The sequence below is a fragment of the Brachyhypopomus gauderio genome, unplaced genomic scaffold (genome assembly GCF_052324685.1).
Source record: "Brachyhypopomus gauderio isolate BG-103 unplaced genomic scaffold, BGAUD_0.2 sc546, whole genome shotgun sequence".
Taxonomy (NCBI): domain Eukaryota; kingdom Metazoa; phylum Chordata; class Actinopteri; order Gymnotiformes; family Hypopomidae; genus Brachyhypopomus; species Brachyhypopomus gauderio.
In genome coordinates, this window is record NW_027507367.1 from 1 (window position 1) to 18,537 (window position 18,537).

Sequence of the window (18,537 nt, forward strand, 5' to 3'; positions counted from 1 at the left end):
GTCAAAGGCGGTGCTGGGGGCGGGGCCAGGGGCAGTCAAAGCACAGGGAGTTGTAGGTACCATGCTAAACCAGCAGGTGGCAGTATCACTGGCAACACATTGAACAAGCTTGCTTTGACGGAAGTATGGGTGTGTCTACAGTTCAGGTGTTTAAATACCCTGAACAGCCATTCATCTCTCTCTCTCTGGTTTGACCGACACATAGGTTAGACCTATTAAAGAGAGGCTCCGTAATATCTCCCTCTCTCTCTGGTTTGACCGACACATAGGTTAGACCTATTAAAGAGAGGCTCCGTAATATCTCCCTCTCTCTCTGGTTTGACCGACACATAGGTTAGACCTATTAAAGAGAGGCTCCGTAATATCTCCCTCTCTCTCTGGTTTGACCGACACATAGGTTAGACCTATTAAAGAGAGGCTCCGCCACTTCTCTCTCTCCGGTTTGACCGACACATAGGTTAGACCTATTAAAGAGAGGCTCCGTAATATCTCCCTCTCTCTCTGGTTTGACCGACACATAGGTTAGACCTATTAAAGAGAGGCTCCGTAATATCTCCCTCTCTCTCTGGTTTGACTGACACATAGGTTAGACCTATTAAAGAGAGGCTCCGTAATATCTCCCTCTCTCTCTGGTTTGACTGACACCGAGGTTAGACCTATTAAAGAGAGGCTCCGCCACTTCTCTCTCTCCGGTTTTCTCTGAGAGCACGCAAACTTTGATACGACTAACAGCAAACAGCTGAATGTCGTATTACCTCATTAACGAGCCCGAGTTACACCAACCAACCGATCAACGTTACCGTGACGACAGATTCACCGATTTGCTTCAATCAAGCTTGCTAACGCGGCCACACGGACTGAAACAAAGGCGATTAACTCCCTGTTGTTAAACCGTGAACGAGACTCGCGTTCCTGGACGATTCCCCAGCACACCTGGACGACGTCGTTTAATCAACGAGGAGCCTGCGGTGGAAATTCCCTCCCAATTCCAGGAGAATTCAGGGAGGACGACAAAACCCCAAATCCTCAACACGTGAGACTCTTACCGCTGGGCATAGTTCATCAAAGGGCATAGTTATTTGAACTACAGAGTTAACTAAGTTTTTTGTTAATACATTCTGAATGTTTGTGTTTAACTTTATTTTCATAAACTTCGTTAAGATTTGTACACACAAGTTCTCCACCTGGCATGCAATCTCCATGTTTTATCTTCTGAATATTTGACAACTTGTAGTCTCCATTCTCAGACACACTACATTAATTTTTAGTTAGTAAGCCAGCGCCATTACTCTTTGTTCTGACCACGTTGGAATAAACCAGCTGAGCTTATTAACATAGTCGCGCTGCTCTACTGTTTAAAGTCGGCGCCATTTTAGTTGCTTTGTTCTCCATAGGAGAACTGAGATTACAACTCCGCCTCCTCACACGCGCACAAGCGCGCACACTTACTCCTCCCCTTTTTTTACACACACACACACACACACACACACTAGATGCTGAGTCTTCACTGTAAATATACTGATCCATGTTGATGCTCTTTGTGTTTTAGAATAGTTGGTTTTAAATAAATGTATCATTTATTTTCACCAAATTGTCTGTGTTGATGTCATTCAAAAGTGGTTGTTGCCAAAACCTCCAAAGAATTCATTGTTAAATCCTTCAGATACCAAACCATTCATTACCTTTAGTTGATAACTAAACTTGTGGTTCTGGTATAATTAGAATATGAGACTGATTCTAAAATTAATGAGACTGATTAATAATTAAGGTAAAACAAATTATATCTACTTTAAAGGATTAGTAGGTGAAACCCCTACAGAGTGAAACAGCAATCTGCACTCAGACTCATTGTTCATCTGGCTGACTGTGAACACACACAGCATGGAGCAAGTCAAGTGGCCAACTGACATTCTATCACACACACCCGGGGAGAGAGAGAGAGATATGAATCATCCTGTAAACACACGTGGCTGTATGGCAGAGAAAGACTGTGTTCCATCACAAAAGAGGAATGAAGCGTGGAGATCAACACGAGCTTCGTGGGTAAATCTGATGGAAGGTCTTAACATGTTCGCCAAAGGTCCTCAAAAAATCAATCATCTTCCTCTTAGTCTTCGAGCGTGTGTGTGTGTGTGTGTGTGGCTTTTCGAACACCAACACGCACACGACACAGGCATAAGAACATATATGCATGCACACACGCACATGTGTGTGTTCCTTGATTACTTCCCAAGGTATGAATGATTTACTGACATTGATCTCAGTTACAAGCCTCCAGAAACCCACAATGCACCACCACAACCCCACACATCACACCCCACATCCTCGGGGTGTAGGAGGATCGGGTCACCCGCATGGCTTCATCAAGACTGATGAGGGTTTATGAGGCCACAGGCTTGTAGGAGAACTTTTAAAGCACTTTAGAAACCCAACCTGTCAAACTCCTGAACGTGATCCAAGACCTCGACCACAGACTTGTATCAGACACTAATACTTTACCTCTGTTGTCCAACACAAAGCCTCAACACTGACGGGTTTGTGGCTCTGTTTTTTCATACTTAAAAGCAAAAGAAGCGTTTCTAGATTGAGCACTAGGTGTGATGATCTAGAACTACATGGAAAGCTTAAGAGCAAAAAAAAAAAAAAACCGCAGGAGAACAGGGCCGCGTGGAAGCTGGATTTCACTAGCATAGCCGCTAAATTCTGCCTCTCCATAGTCGATCCCAATCAGACATGGGTAGCCGATCAATTCCTTCAACAGATCCAGTTGCTGTGTTCCTCACGCATTGGATGTGTTTAGGGTTCAAATTCAGAGGTTTATAAACAAGCAGCACAACACTAGTGGATGATGTCATGTAGTTCAACGCCGGTGAAGGACCTTGGGTGACCTAGAGGCACTGGTCTCAATGAACTATGAAAGGCAGCAAATTGCTGAGGGCAAAGACCTTGCAGCTCTGCAGATTACACTGCGGGCTGGAAAGTGCAAAACACCTCCTTCAGAATGATGTACTCCTGCCTGCAGAGCGTGAGAGAGTGAGAGAGTGAACGTGGGAGTGAGGGGGTGGATGAGCTCTGGGGTCGTTCTGTCCATCTCGGTCCTGACCTGCTTCCCTTCACAGGCAACAGAAGTCTGGCGACATCTCAAGGTCTGATTAACATAATCAAAAGCAGAAAGCAGACGTACCTCGCCAGTTAAATGAACATGCAGCCCCCCCCCCCCCCCCCCCCCCCCCCAAATACAGGAGATCAACTCACCATCTGAACTCCTTCCCAGCAACGCAAACCAAGCACCGAGCGAAGATTTGGTCTTTTTTTTCCACAAGTAAAACATCCCGAGTTGATTCTCGGGATGAACTCACTCTGAGTCCACTCAGGGCGGCGCGTGACCCAACGCGGGCCCAGGGCGGGCCGTCCCTGAGCGGGTCCGCTGTGGCCCGCCTGCCCGGTGCTGCCAGAGGACAGTGGACTGGGTTCACGGTTCTTCATATCGACTCTTGTGGCCATTTCAACCGTAGCTGAAGGTTCCACCGTTATCGGGGTGAAAAGCGAGAAAAAGAAAACTTCTGAATTATTGAGCGTGTTTGTAAAGTTTATGTCAAGAACTTTAGTCGAGACACTGGAGGCCAGGCAGTGGCGGTGCTACACGAGTTTACCCAGCGTTCGCAGAGGGAGAGCCAACCACCAGGAGAAGCAGTGGATAGAGAGATGAAAGGCAGCGGTGAGTTCAGTTTGAGGGGGATACGGAGCTCTGGGTGGGAGGCTGGGGAGTGTTTTGTCAGCGAATCCACACACACACGCGCCGCTAACACAACACACAGAACTTGTGCTTCCAACGACCCCTGGGGCTTCACAACAGAGCAGATGACAGATCGTCCTGGGGACACACACACACACACACACACACACACACACACACACACACACAAACACTCCCCTACCCACACACCCACCCATTCACACACATCTTCACACACACACACACACACACACACACACACACACACACACACACACACACACACACATCTACACACATCTACACACACGCCTCTCAGTTTTGGGTTGGTGTGAAGATTAAAAGATGTGGTAGGAATATATCGGGGAGGTGGGGGAGAGATTGTGGAAGGAAGAAAGAATAAAACCCCAGCACAAGTCCCAGTAGAGGTCGTCTTCTTCCTCGTCCCTCACTTCCGCACCAAGTTGAAAAGATGATTATCACAAAGCCCCTTCCTCCCACAGGGGACGTGGTGGAACAGAAAAATAACTTCACAAAGACCCCCCCAACCCCACCCCTCGAACCTGGGTTGCTATGGTAACGCGTATCAGGGCTCGGCGAGGGGAAACATTAGTGTTGGAACCGGACCCACCGCACCGTGTCCAGCCACACAGCCCCTGAGGAGCGTCAACTCACAATCAAGAAATACCACCAAACCACGGCGGCAAAGTCAGACATTAAACACTTACTGTGCAAATTCCATTTTTTTATTTTATTTTTTTAACTTATGTAAAGATGTCTAAGGAGGAGAGGGCCACTCCCTGCGGGGCGAGTGAGGGGGTTAATGTGGTCCTGGAGAGACGCCCACCATCCTGCCCACCAGCGGACATCAACAACGCCGCCAGGATGATGTCAGCGGGTTTGCCCTACACGCTTGGCTTTGCTTCACATGTCCTTATCAGAATTTCAAGGGAGGTCTTACTTCCACCAGTTTTTTACACACACACACACACACACACACACACACACACACACACACACACACACACACACACACACACACACAGGAAGATAAAAGTGGATAAAAACATGCAGAAATGAATGAGCGAGGGAGAGAGAGTGTTCCACAGAAACAGTGAGATTGCCAGGAAAGGGCATTTGTGTGAGAGACGTTACTGTGTGGGAGAGATCTCACTGAGAAATTACTGTGTGTGGGAGAGATTTCACTGAGAAATGACTGTGTGTGGGAGAGATCTCGCTGGGGAAAAACTGTGTGAGGGAGAGCTTTAACTGAGAAGTTACTGTGTGTGGAAGAGACCTAACCGAGAAGTTACTGTGTGTGGGAGAGACCTAACCGAGAAGTTACTGTGTGTGGGAGAGGCCTAACCGATAGAAGAACGTCACCACAAATGAGTTCAGGAGCCTGACAGTCACATGGTCTTTTAGGACATGTGTGGGAAAACAAGAGACACATAAAAGAGAACGCAAGGCCTTTGAGTTCTACACCCTGACCAAAACCTCAAAGAAGAGGCCTTAAACCCAGACAGAATCCAAACAACATCCTCAGAAAATACGGGAGCAAAATATGGCTTTAATCACGCTTGATCCTTCCAAATACAAGCAAAAGATCGTAATCCACTGCTTTCAAATGTGATTATCAGAAAACAAAACAAAAGCCCATGTATTACTTTCCCAAGCAGGGCCCAAGACCAGCAGGGGCTTCACAGGGAAACACGAGCCAGGCAACACCTGTTACCTTCACAGGGTGGAGAAGACAGGCACTTCTCTACAGGGGGAAGGACTTTAGAGTCTGTCTAGTGGGTGTGTTGGATTTCAACGTGTGCCCTACTGGAAAAGGGATGGAGGAATATGGAATTTTTTTTCTCCAAGTGTCTTCTCCAAAATACAAATTGTACAGGACGCTTTGCAAAAGTTTGGGCAAGCAAAGCGCCTGTTTTTAAACTGAAATTTCCATTTTATACATTCATGAGGTTTCAGGAAGAGCTCATTAAATGTTATTAATTAATATTGATCGTATCTGTCCAGAGATGGAAGCAAGCCACTCCTGAGAAGAGTTGACGTGTCTGGGCTGTTCAGTCCCAACACGTAGGGAGGTCCTTCACCATTAGGGGCTGGGACTCCTGCTAAAGGTGGAATAAATGCCTGGAGAGAGAGAGAGAGAGAGAGAGAGAGAGAGAGAGAGAGAGAGAGAGAGAGAGAGAGAGAGAGAGAGGTGGCGAGAGAGATTTAAGAACAAGCTGTCTAATGGAGGTGCATGAGGGCCTCCTGTTCAGTGATCCATGTCCTAACCTTTATTACTTTAATTAACCAGAGAGGCAGTGAGAGCTGAAACAAGTTCTTTTGTTCAAGCCACATCACGAATTCCAGCGCAGATATCTTGAAAAACCTTCTGTGGTGCCCCGTGCCCTCCACAGCTATGCTTTTATACTGTCAAATCTGGCAGCATTTGATGCTGGATGTTATGAGAAAGTGGCCAACCCTGGGAGCACCACGACCCTGCACTGCAGTTTTCTCTGAAATCAAAATGGAAAAGTGAACTGCTGAGACAGAAACTGTCATGAGCTCATAAGTGCATTTGTTCTCATATATTGAGCAGATTTCAGAGCGAGATATGGAAAAGACTCGCACCGGACTCTCCCAGACTCGCACCGGACTCAGACCGGACTCGCCCCGGACTCCCCCAGCTCTGAATCACTTGTCACTTTCCTAGGCACAAACTTGAGTTTCTTGATGAAAAGATACGTCTGACTTCAAGGTTAGTGAGCGTCCTCCTGTTTCAAGAGGGCTCTGCGCTTTCAACGGGGCCTGCAAGACGTTTGGCTTCATCCAGTCAGAGGGTCTGCGTAAACACCACCCACTTTCCCTCGCCACGCTCCTGAGTGAGACGCACCAGTCAGAGCGCTCGGGTTCAGGGGTACCGCGACAGTGGAGCCCATGCAGAATCAGACCCGCAGAGCCAAGGTGCCCGGTGTCGGCTCAGGTATGCTGGTGAGCACGGAGGCTCCCTGGGAACAACTTCAGACATTAGCTCACCGCAGCCCCGTTGTTAACTCCACCGTGTCGGCTAGACGGAGCAGTTCCGCGACCGGAATGACAAGCAGACTTCCTACGTGAACTCATTAATCTTCTGCGTTACATCAAACAAACGATTCCTTTAGCGTAAAATGAAACGCAGAAGAGTGCGGGAAGCTGGACGTCCCGCCGTATTAAGACGTTACCAGAGCGTGGGAGAGACCAGAGTCTCGTCTTACACACCTTATTGCAAGGTCCTGCTGCAATAACCTTTAAAAAGCCTTTCAGTGTAGACAAGTGTGCCCTGCAGGCTGGCCACGTGCGCCCTGCAGGCTGACCACGCGCGCCCTGCAGGATGGCCACTGGTGCCCTGCAGGCTGACCACTGGTGCCCTGCAGGCTGACCACTGGTGCCCTGCAGGCTGACCACGTGTGTCCTGCAGGATGGCCACGCGCGCCCTGCAGGATGGCCACGCGCGCCCTGCAGGATGGCCACGCGCGCCCTGCAGGATGGCCACGCGCGCCCTGCAGGATGGCCACGCGCGCCCTGCAGGCTGACCACTGGTGCCCTGCAGGCTGACCACTGGTGCCCTGCAGGATGGCCACGTGCGCCCTGCAGGATGGCCACGTGCGCCCTGCAGGCTGACCACGCACGCCCTGCAGGCTGACCACGCGCGCCCTGCAGGTTGCATGAACCGGCAGGAGAGCAATGTAGCAACAATTCCACTGAGAGAGATCGGTGTGCAGCAGCTAACACCCTTTTGAATTAAACACAACGAGTCCAGCCCATAGGCCTACATGGCGTGGTACCATATAACCCGATATAACCCGATATAACCCGATATAACCAGATATAACCCGATATAACCCGATATAACCCGATATAACCAGATATAACCCAAGTCCAGCAGCTACATGACCAGGGCAAATCTGGAATAGCAGAAAGAATGCCTTCCCTCACAGCCGCCAAACCACCGTGCCGACCTCTGACCTCCAGTTCTTCTAAACAAGGCAGTTTGTCCCTCAAGTGTGAAAAGAACCTTGAAGACCTGAAATAAACAAGACACTTGAACATCTACGTCAATTCCAACCTGATCTATTATCCCAATCGAGGGCACTAAACGTAAAAGCCAAGCAGCAGACAAGGAGGTTCGGGAAACCCTATTTGTTCAATCAGATCAGGAGTACCCCAGGGTGGAGGGGGGTGGAGGGGGGCGGAGTACCCCAGGACGGAGGGGGTATTCAGTCTCGCATGCCCCATGAGCTATGGCGCTGTCTGTCAGAGCAGTCCGGGCCAGCTACAACCCCCAACCAACCCCCAAGCACGCTGGATACGGCAACAGCACATCCCCACAACTCCACAAGCTTCAGCTCTGACTCCGACAGACAGGGCGAGCCATGGTGAAGGCTTCTCACACAAGTCATGAGAGAGAGAGAGAGAGAGAGAGAGAGAGAGAGAGAGAGAGAGAGAGAGAGAGAGAGCGAGCAAGAGAAAGACAGGGACAAACAGACAGACAGAGAGAGAGAGACAGACAGACAGACAGAGACAGACAGACAGACAGAGAAAGAGAGATAGATGAAAAACAGAAAGGAATCTGTCCCTGGCTAGTTTGGTAGTCCAGTGAGCGCTGAACCAGGTAAGAGCTTCTCAACATGATGAAGATGCCCAGGTGCACAGGACCGAACCTTCACTGGCCAGACACACAGACACACAGTTCATGTTCTCTCTCTGCTTTTGTTGCATACAAAAGTGATTAAATATTTATCGCCTTTCTCTCAGGTTTGCGTGCACTTTCTCGATCCTGCTGTCTTTTAGGATGACTTTCAACAAATAGCTTAATGAAGTGAGACGAGTTATGCAAAGGTGATTGTTTCCTTTAAGAGGCGATGACTTAATCTCCTAATAAAGCCAGCAGCAGAGGGGGTTTCTTCTATATATATGAATTTATTTAGAGATATTCATGAAAAGCAAAGTGTCTGGTAAATGCATCAGGGCTTTGGCGCTTGGCGTCCTGAAGAGATTTATGGTGAGACGGCCACATAAACGCTGTGGCTATAAATTAACCTCCGCGGCTGACCTGTTTCCCTGCAAACGTCTCCGCTTTCTGAGCAGATTTCCGTGCTGAAGTTGATACTGCAATGGCCTCTCTCTCCCTCTCTCCCTCTCTCTCTCTCCCTCTCTCTCTCTCCCTCTCTCTCCCTCCCTCTCTCTCTACCTCTAGACAGCAGTCCTCCACACTACATGTGCTGCAGGCGTAAGTGGCACCACTCCGCCTCAGGCAAAACACTAGGACAGCTAAGCAGGTCAGGGGTCCTCAGGCCAAACACTAGGACAGCTAAGCAGGTCCGGGGTCCTCAGGCCCGCACAAGAAGGGCAGAACTGTACACATCTTAACGGCAAAATCCAATAGAAAGATTCAAATGGTCTTGTGGTGGAAATTTTTATATTTCTACATCTGCATGTACAAAAACACTTGAAGCACAAGATCAATTGCAAGGATCAAAAATAATATAAATTCGCCATCAGCACCGAGGCCCTCGCACAACAAATGCATCGTTAATTTTGATGGGACGTATGATGCAAAAAGACTGAATCTGAAGATTTAGATGCCCTGGTCTATTGGTCTATATTTCCAATACACTGTCCACTGAGTTCAAATAAGAAGACACTGAACATTGAGCGGTCATGTCATACTCTATAACTGATCAGCAAACCCTCTGGGGCAGCCAACGAAACTTCACCAGACAACCAGAAACGAACTCAAATGTGCTGGAGCGTGCTGGCCGTGTGACAACCATCTAACCAGCCTGCAGACTCCTGGATCCACGTGTAGGCTGGGAAGATGCCTGCTCACAGGAGCAGCCCTGTGAGGTCACGCCCAGAGGTCAGAGGTCAGGCCCCAGGAGCGCACGCATCAGAGGAGGGTCCCCAGACGGCCTGAGCACCGCGTGCTGCTTGTAAAAAGCGGTAGGTGTCGCACCATCGAACGGTCAGGGGCAAAAGAGGACGTCCCTAAAGTGGAAGGAGAGAGGAACCTTCTGGTCTGTGTTCTTTGTTATGGCTGGCGTCCCGACACTGTGGGGAAACACACACGTATGCCGAGACGCACGTGCGCACACAGCTCCAAAGAAATGAAAAGTTAAACAGTAATTTGTCGCTTATCCTAAAAATAAACTGTAGGTGTGTTTCCAGCGATATAATAAGGGGCACAAGCAACAACGTCTCCGTGGCTCTGGAGGTACGCACAGAAAACCAACCAAACATCCAGTAACCATCTCATCAGCTGACACAGAACAGGAGCAGGACGTCAAGCCAAGCAACCTGTGTGTCAAACACAGATACTGTAGGGAGGGGCATGGACCAGGGGTCAGGGGTCAGGGCCAGGCACCAGGGGTCAGCAATCATGCCTCTCAATTATGCTGTCCACTGTTAACAGTTACATGAATTCTTGTGACCTAAAACCCCTCACTAGACCTGGCTCAGATACATTTCAGCTTTTTTGGATGAAAAAACCTCTTGGAAAAGCTTTATTTGATCTTTCTGGCCCGTTAGCCACAAATCAGAATGCAAGGAAAGGTAAAGAAAAAAACACACGAATCCCACAGAGTCTCTCTCTTGGCGCTCTGGTTCAGTTTTTCCAAAGCACTTAAATAAGGAACTTAGATCTGACACGCTCCTGTTGTGAAGTTCAATCGATCCCCATGACTACACATGCCTGAATCACCTGAATCATCACAGTCACACAGCTCTATGACAACCAGCCATTAACTTTTAACAGCTTCTGATGCTACTCGTACTGTCGTTGTCGGTGAGACGTGCCACCGGGCCAGAGACGGCGGCCGGCAGCTCAAACACGTGACCGGACATTTTGTTCCGACACAAATCTGTGCAAAAGGAGGACATGGCGTGAAGACCACTCGTCCCATTCCAGAGAAAGAACAGCTCCAGGGGGACGAGACTGAAATGTGTCCAGGGGGGACGTGGCCCAAGCTGCACCCATCAGGACGAGAACGGGCGTCTTCACGGGCCGCACTGGAGCGGCCAGAGCTCCGAGAATCAAGGGCACTGTGGGGGAACACACGACCCCAAAAAAACGCAGCATCGCATACCGGAGGCAACACCAACCACGACTCGCTTGATTAAATGGGCGAATGACATCTCTCCTTGGATGGAGCCAATCACTGGGAAGGAAAATGCTGACCAATGGGACACAATGCCCTGGTGGCCACATACGTCCTGTTGGCCTGAGAGGAGGACGACAAAGAGCCGGCAGCACAGAACTCTGGGAAGGAGGAAGCGAAAGTCGTCGTTTTAGGGGCAATATGTGGATCCCTCAATGACGGCCGTTGGGTGACACCCCAGCACGTGTGACGTCGCAGCACGTGTGACGTTGCAGGCTGCGGAACTCGTCCAGAACGGCGGTGAACCCGGTGATTCATGTCGGACACGCTGCAGCTGAAGTGAAAACAATTCTGCTGGACTCCAACGGGATTTAGACGGGAATGTAGTCACTCTCATCATCAGCAAACGACAGCGACGAAGACATTCAACACACAAATACGCTCGCCAACAACCCCCTCCCCCCAAAACCCCCAGCACACACACACCAAGCTGTGTTAGGTATTAGGGCTCCTGCACTCATTGAAATTAATAAAGAAACTATTAACTTCTTATTATACTGCACTGGCCTATAAAGAAGATTAATGGTAAACATTACAAAACCATATAGACTTCATTTCTCAGCCAGTAGTAAGTATATCCCAGTTCACTTCTTTTTAAAAGTTTCAATAAGTATAACCATTATGTTCCATATGGGAGCTGTGCGATAAATGAAACGTCTATAGGAGAGCAATAACCTCCAGATTAAGTGTAACCGTGCCAAATTAGCCATCGCTTCCTGTCTCACTGACGGGAATGTGTTATTCGAGGACGTCGGCAGTAATGGACAGAGGGGAGCAGGGTTTGTGGGACGTGTGTGTGTGGGGTTTACACTCACAGCTAGAGGGCAGAATTACCCAGGCCCCACCTCTACCCACGTGCCCCGGCCCGACAACATGGTTCATTAAACAAAATGCTTCTATTCTACCCCCCCCCAACCTGCTCAAACACCCACAAAAAGTGATTACCACAGGAGGGGGGAGGGGGTATTTAGTGAGACGCGAGACTGAGCTGTGAATCTCCCTTGTGGTTCTGCAAAAGTGCTGGTTCAGCTGCCTTGCCATTTACACTCTGCTCAGTGGTTCTGAAAAACGCTCATGTTTGGAGGGGGTGTGTGAATTCTGACCCCTCGTCATGGACCATCAGCCATGTTATTGTTGGAGGCCTGCTGGTCTGTAGAGAAGGTAAACTAAGCAGCGCTATATAGTTCTAGAGGTGCATGACTCGTTCCATTAAAGTCATCGAGTCGAGATGGTGAAAGAGCCTTTGAGCCTTTATGGATCCAGCATGGCACAGGCTGCTGGTCCCAGCATGAGAACACCCCTCCTGAGCCAGGCCCTTCCCAGCATGCACTGCATTCCCATCATACATGTCTACAAACCCACACACTCAGACAGCTAGTCTAGCCGTGGCTGGGGCCAGACCTCGGCCCACACAGCTCAATGCGAGAGGCTTTGGATGGAAACCTCAACGACGTCTGGTCACCACGTCTGACCAAACTGATGTAAAAGCTTTAGGCAAAAGAGAAATAGACACAGTGGTGGTGCTACTGCCACTGCTGGGTTCAGGGGACGTGTGGTTTCTGAACTCAGTCAAGTTTCTTTTCCAGTCCATCAGATTACACCCCAACGCCCTCTCGTATCTCTAAGCTGACGCGCCCATGCTAGACGCCGTGTGCAATGCATCCATGTCTTACGGCTCGTCTAGACGTCTTTGGGACGGGAGTAGGTATGTCTGGACGAGCGCGTGGCTGTCAGAACAGGAGGGTGAGTGGGCTTCCTAGACCACAATCCCAACAGCCCCCACGCTAACCACACCAGCATCCATTACCAGCTCCAACAGGGCCTCCGTCAGCTCAGTAACAAGATAAGGGGAAAACAGGAAGGTGTCCCTGAGGTCAGGTGTGAACATGTCAGCCTTAAGAAACAGACACGTTCGCCCAAGGTTCAAAATCCTGGCTAGGACACTTGATCCTGATTGTTGAGGAAAGCGGATTTGGCTTGAGGTCAAAACGCCAATCGCAAATAATTGATCCCACACAAGATCCGTGGAAGATGCTTCTGCCCTTCTCACAAATCAGGACACGGCGGCCCCGAGCGCGGTGTCGGGACACGGCGGCCCAGAGCGCGGTGTCGGGACACGGCGGCTCAGAGCGTGGTGTCGGGACACGGCGGCCCAGAGCGCGGTGTCGGGACACGGCGGCCCAGAGCGCGGTGTCGGGACACGGCGGCCCAGAGCGCGGTGTCGGGACACGGCGGCCCAGAGCGCGGTGTCGGGACACGGCGGCCCAGAGCGCGGTGTCGGGACACGGCGGCCCAGAGCGCGGTGTCGGGACACGGCAAAACTTCTGCGAGGAGAGCCGGCAAAAGGAAACATAACAAATGCAAATGGACCCAGAAACCATGACGACAGGGAAGACATGCATACAAATGTTCTTTTCTGGGGGGTCAGATGAGAAGAAAAAACAAGCACAAGCTGAAACAAGTCAGCTGAGCAAATTAACATCAATACGGAACATTAATACGGAACATTCATACTGAACATTAATACGGTCTGTCACTCTTACAGGAGATGGAGATACAGAGCAGGAACCTTCAATCAGCATGTGCTAAACACAGCCAGGGTGAGCGTGCAGTGTAGTGTTGAGTGTGTGTGTGTGTACGCATGTGTGCGCGCGTGTGTGTCCACGTGCACACGTTTGAGGAGGTGGGGGAGGAGAGCAAATTGCAAACGATGCTGCTCAGAAACAGAAATAAATCACACATAATTGTTCTGTGGGATGAGAACTCGTGAATAATAGATGCTGTCTGAACGTACGTCGCCCGCTGTAAGAAATGCGTCGTCTGCTTATTTGACGCAAGAAAGACGCTTTCAGCAGAAGGAAACAGAGACGTCTAATAAACCGTTTCCTTCAGGTATGTTACTACATGCTTTAATTACCTCTGACATGCTGCCCACAACTGTCTGAGGACAACACAAAACTGCTGTGGATATGGCAACGTGCCCACAAGTTTCCATGGAGAGTTTATCAAGGTGGTAAAGGGCCAGTGTAACTGCTCTCAGCAGGTTCCTTCATTTGACCTTTGACCCTTATCCATTAGTTTGCATTTGGACAGTTTTGGCTGTTGTCACTGTGATGTTGTGACACAGTGTATGAGCTCCAGCAGCTGAAGAAAATGGTCCGTCTGTTGGTCTAGTTTTAAGCATGGTTAAACATTTTTTTTTTACATATTCATAATGTATTCCAGCCACCTGTTCTGAATTATAAATAAATGAACAGAATTTTCTGTACATATCACGGATGTTTTTAAATCACTTTGCCATTTTTATGACAGTCATCAGTGACGGTGCTAAAATACTAATGCAGTGGCCTCTCATCAACACAAGGATGTGATCTCACTGAGCTGTTTTTAGGTTTGCATTTGGACCAGATCATTTTAACCTGAAATCGGATGCAGTCCTGCCCAAGCGCTAGAAGTGGAAGGAGATGGATGATGTGGATCGGACCATGCTAACACGCACAGCCAAAGCACGACTCGGCGTTTCCTTCAGGTTTACGGCCCCCTATGGTACCATGGAGACACCGGGGCAAGGCCAAGGCCACGAGGCACGGAACACGCCGCACACGCACGCAGACACGTGCGCACGAGCGTGCACGCACACACACACACACACACACACACACACACACACCCAGTCATGACTTACTGTCGTGAAGGCCAGAAGCTCCTCTTCGTTTAGTTTGTGGACCGGATTGTTCTTCTGGAAGTCGGTGCTGAAAGAGGGAGAAATAGAAACAGCGTGAACAAACCTCAAGGTGACGAGGGGCACATGGCCACGTCACAAAGACGGAGCGGAGCACAGAGGTAGCCTCATCAAGCTCCAACCCTTAGCACTCACTCGGCTGATACCACTTGCCGTTGTTCTTAAATTGTATGTCTGCCTATGGTTATTTGTGCTTCTTGGCAAACGTCTAACTTGCAAAACACTAGGTCTTCCTATTCCCCACCATCTAGGGAGTTTTTCCTTGCCACTGTCGCCTCTGGCTTGCTCATTAGGGATTTGGACCCATAGTATTGTTAACCTTGTAAATCCTGTAAAGCTGCTTTGTGACAACGTGTGTTGTGAAAAGCGCTATACAAATAAATTTGATTTGATTTGATTTAGGTAATGACATTGACTCCTGTAGTTTAGTAGTCTGACTCAATGGTGTCTTGAATTCTGATGTAGCGGGCGGTGTGCAACAACGGCTCCATCAGCACCCACATAACCCCGCCCCCTTCCTCCATAACTTCTCCTCATCCTCAGGGGGCAGTCTCCGCAATATAGATCTTTCACACGTCGCATATAATCATCTGTGACAGCCAGCCATTATGAGATTAAAGGCACTGATGGAAATGTGTTGGCCGCAAGACGTCCTCTATCCAGAAGATAACCAAACTGAAGTGTCTGGGTTGTTGTTCTGCTAGGTCGTGGTCGGGATACGGCCGACACCACCCTAAAACAGCCAGACCGAGGCTGGGGGGGGGGGGGGTTTGGGATTTCTATTGTGTGTATATAATTCCAGTGGTATTTTCACTTGGGAAAAGTGAAAATACCACTGGAAAAGTACAGCTACTGTATTACAACTTTGAAGCCATCACACATACTCTCATGCTAGGATCTAGGATCATTATATCATTATAATCCTATAATCACCTCAATTTCACAACTTGGCAATTATCTAACACGGAATGCAGTAAGAATGGCCTGTCGCACGTCTTTAGAGGTCCACAGGGGTTTGCACAAACAGTTCACGTGATTATCTTCATTTATGCGTTAATTCACCGCAACTGTGTGTGTTTGGTGTGAAATACGACATCTTAGCTGTGAAGCCGTCAATCAAGAGTAGAAGCTGTTTGTCTGTGCAGCTCTGATCCAAGCAGCACCACAGTCTGTCTGCTCGCCCGAGTCGTTTAGGTTCGGCCCAATAAAATCCAGAAGGCCCACCCCACTTTGTCAGGGCATTAAATGACAAATACAAACATAATTGACCTGAGTATACGAGTACACAAGCGGTGGAGAGGTTGATCAGTGTTTACCAAAGGCAGCTTGATGGAGCGTGAAGTTTGCAAGCGTAGTACGAGGTTAAGAGGGTGAAGATTCACAGCTCTGAGCGTCACTCAGTGGAATTAATTCTGCTGCCGTGTAGAATTACACGCGTCTGTGGCCAGTCAGGACAGAAAAGAGTGGGCGGAGCTAATGACAGCGAGACTCTGGAGCCCCGCCTCACAATCACTAAGCCCCACCCCCCGCAGCCAGCTCCGCCTCCACTAGAATGAGCTGTGGGGGTGTGAGGGGTGGAGAGTGGGGCGTTAATTACACCCAGGGGCTCCAAAATCTGCTGAACAGTCCTGCTACAACCTCTACATAAGCAGCACACACACACACACACACACACACACACAGAGGTTTACAGCTCCGGAATGAAACGACTATAAGGAGAAAACAAACACACACAGAGTGACGCACACACACAGTGACGCACACACACACGGAGGTTTACAAATCAGGAATTAAACAACAAGAACACAAACAAAGGAACACGCACACACAGGCGCACACACACACACGGACACACCACCCATTCAACCACACCCTGCATACACACACACACGGACACTTGTTCACACTTGAGTAAGTATATTACATTGATGTGTTGCCAACAGCACTCCCAAGTCAAATGTCAAACTCTCTGACTTTTACTGACTAAAACACTGATGTTCCACGACCTAGAATGAACAAGAAATAAAGGCCACGGAAAAACTGACCAATCACCACCACTCCCACATCATGGGAAACACGTCAACATTCAGCACTCGAACGGCAGCTAAACACTAGAAATGCTACAAACAAAAATCCCTGATATTCCATGATTTGATCCAAAAAATTATCCAATTCTTTTCAAGTCTGCGTGAGACTTTTAACGACTCCAAAATATTCCTGAAATTCCACAAGCCGACAATCTCTCAGCAAGATTTGAAACAGTGAGCTTTTAAACCCAGTGTCATCATTAGCATTAAAAGTTCCAGTAAACACGGGGCTGAGCGTGCGGCGTGGCGGTGTTTGGGAGCAGCGTCGGCGGCTGGAGGACTCACCACACCCCCAGGATGAGGGCCTGCTCCTCGGCTCTCAGCTCCGGGAGCTGCAGCTCACACGGCTCGGCCAGGGTCATCTGGTTTAGCACCGTATCATCGTCCAGCTGGTGGTCCTGCACACAGAACCAAAAACCACAGTTTCAACGTAAGACACACATACACACGCCTGCACACACATGGGTCGTCTGTAAAGGTGCACAGGCACGCTGGACTGATCTTAGACATCCTAAAGCCGGTAGATGAGATGCACTAAAACGCGGCCACCAAAACAGAAAAGAAGAAAACATCTTCTCGGAGCATGCCGAGAAAGATCTGTAGAACACCAACTCCCTACGAGCCCTTCCAGAGAGCTGTGAACATCATCAAGAACATCAGGGTTAGACAGATAGAGAGACAGACAGAGACAGAAAGAAACAGATGGAGACATCTGCATAAAATGTATTACCAGACAGCATGACCTTCATTGCAATTCAATGTCATTTCTGTAGTAAACCCAAGAGCAAAGGTCACCACCTGGTGGTCATGGCGAATAGTGCACAATATTAAGAGATTACTGCTACGTGCACCTGTTCATACCTTTGGCAGGAGGTGTCTGGGCGTGGGTGCAGGTGAGAGGTTGCCCTCGCTCTCGGGAACAGGAGAATCATCCTTCCTCTTTACACTGAGGATGAGCTGGGCAAGAAAATTCTCCTGAAAACGAGTTCTCTTCCCCAGAGCGCCTGAGAACGCAACACAACAACATCAATCACCCACCCATTCTACTCCACTCCCTCCTCCACCCTCCTTTAAATCATTCCCTCTGTCTCTCCTACAGCCACACCCACCCTGATCGTTTGGGGGGACAGCACAGCCCCCCCCTGTGCCACCCACCTGTCATGTTGATTTCGAGTCCCGAGAGCTGGCGTGCTTTCTGCAGGTGGTCTTTAGCTTTGCGGTACTCGTAGTAGGTCAGACAGGCGTAGCTGCACTCCAGGTGAAACAGCAAGGCGAGGTTCCTGTGTGCTCCATCAGAGAGAAGGTCCTCACGCATACACACTGTGGTCCAAAGAGAAGGAGATGGTGTCAAAGCTGCTTAGCAGGGTCTCAGCACAGCAGAAGCACACGATCACTGAGGGGGATCCATCATCTAACCCTCAGAATCATAACCTTTAACCTTTTAACAAAAATACCCAGTTGAAGATCAGCATAACACCAAGCACACACGCACACACACACACACACACACTCTCGGTGTCTCAAGGATGCATGGTCTACCTTTTACATGAACCACCAGAGATCTACATGCAACAAAAAAGCCACAAAGAAAGCTGTAATTGCTTTCTTTTACGTGCTTTCCATAAGTGAATGAATGAAACCCCCTGATGGGGTGAGCACTGAGCTCTGGATCACTGCATCATCCCAAACGAGAGCCTGGGGTGAAGGTCATCGGATCACCATTTCAGGCACGCCACCACCGAACAAGCCCGTGCTTGTGTTCAATCACTGGGGTGGTGG

The 18,537-nt window shown here is 49.2% G+C and overlaps 1 protein-coding gene across 1 annotated transcript in view; it reads right to left on the bottom strand.

Moving 5' to 3' along the window:
- Nucleotides 1–7,032: 7,032 nt before the first annotated feature.
- The window catches only part of LOC143506837 (uncharacterized), a 36,266-nt gene continuing 24,761 nt past the window's right edge, over nucleotides 7,033–18,537 (bottom strand). The window contains exons 7-17 of the mRNA XM_076996454.1: nucleotides 17,914–18,078; nucleotides 17,620–17,762; nucleotides 17,044–17,156; nucleotides 14,615–14,681; nucleotides 12,945–13,253; nucleotides 12,724–12,823; nucleotides 10,950–11,030; nucleotides 10,745–10,813; nucleotides 10,546–10,632; nucleotides 9,552–9,594; nucleotides 7,033–7,426 (exon numbers count right to left, since the gene is read on the bottom strand). Of these exons, the coding sequence (XP_076852569.1) occupies nucleotides 7,033–7,426; nucleotides 9,552–9,594; nucleotides 10,546–10,632; nucleotides 10,745–10,813; nucleotides 10,950–11,030; nucleotides 12,724–12,823; nucleotides 12,945–13,253; nucleotides 14,615–14,681; nucleotides 17,044–17,156; nucleotides 17,620–17,762; nucleotides 17,914–18,078 (1,571 nt within the window). The remainder of the gene's footprint in view (nucleotides 7,427–9,551; nucleotides 9,595–10,545; nucleotides 10,633–10,744; nucleotides 10,814–10,949; nucleotides 11,031–12,723; nucleotides 12,824–12,944; nucleotides 13,254–14,614; nucleotides 14,682–17,043; nucleotides 17,157–17,619; nucleotides 17,763–17,913; nucleotides 18,079–18,537) is intronic.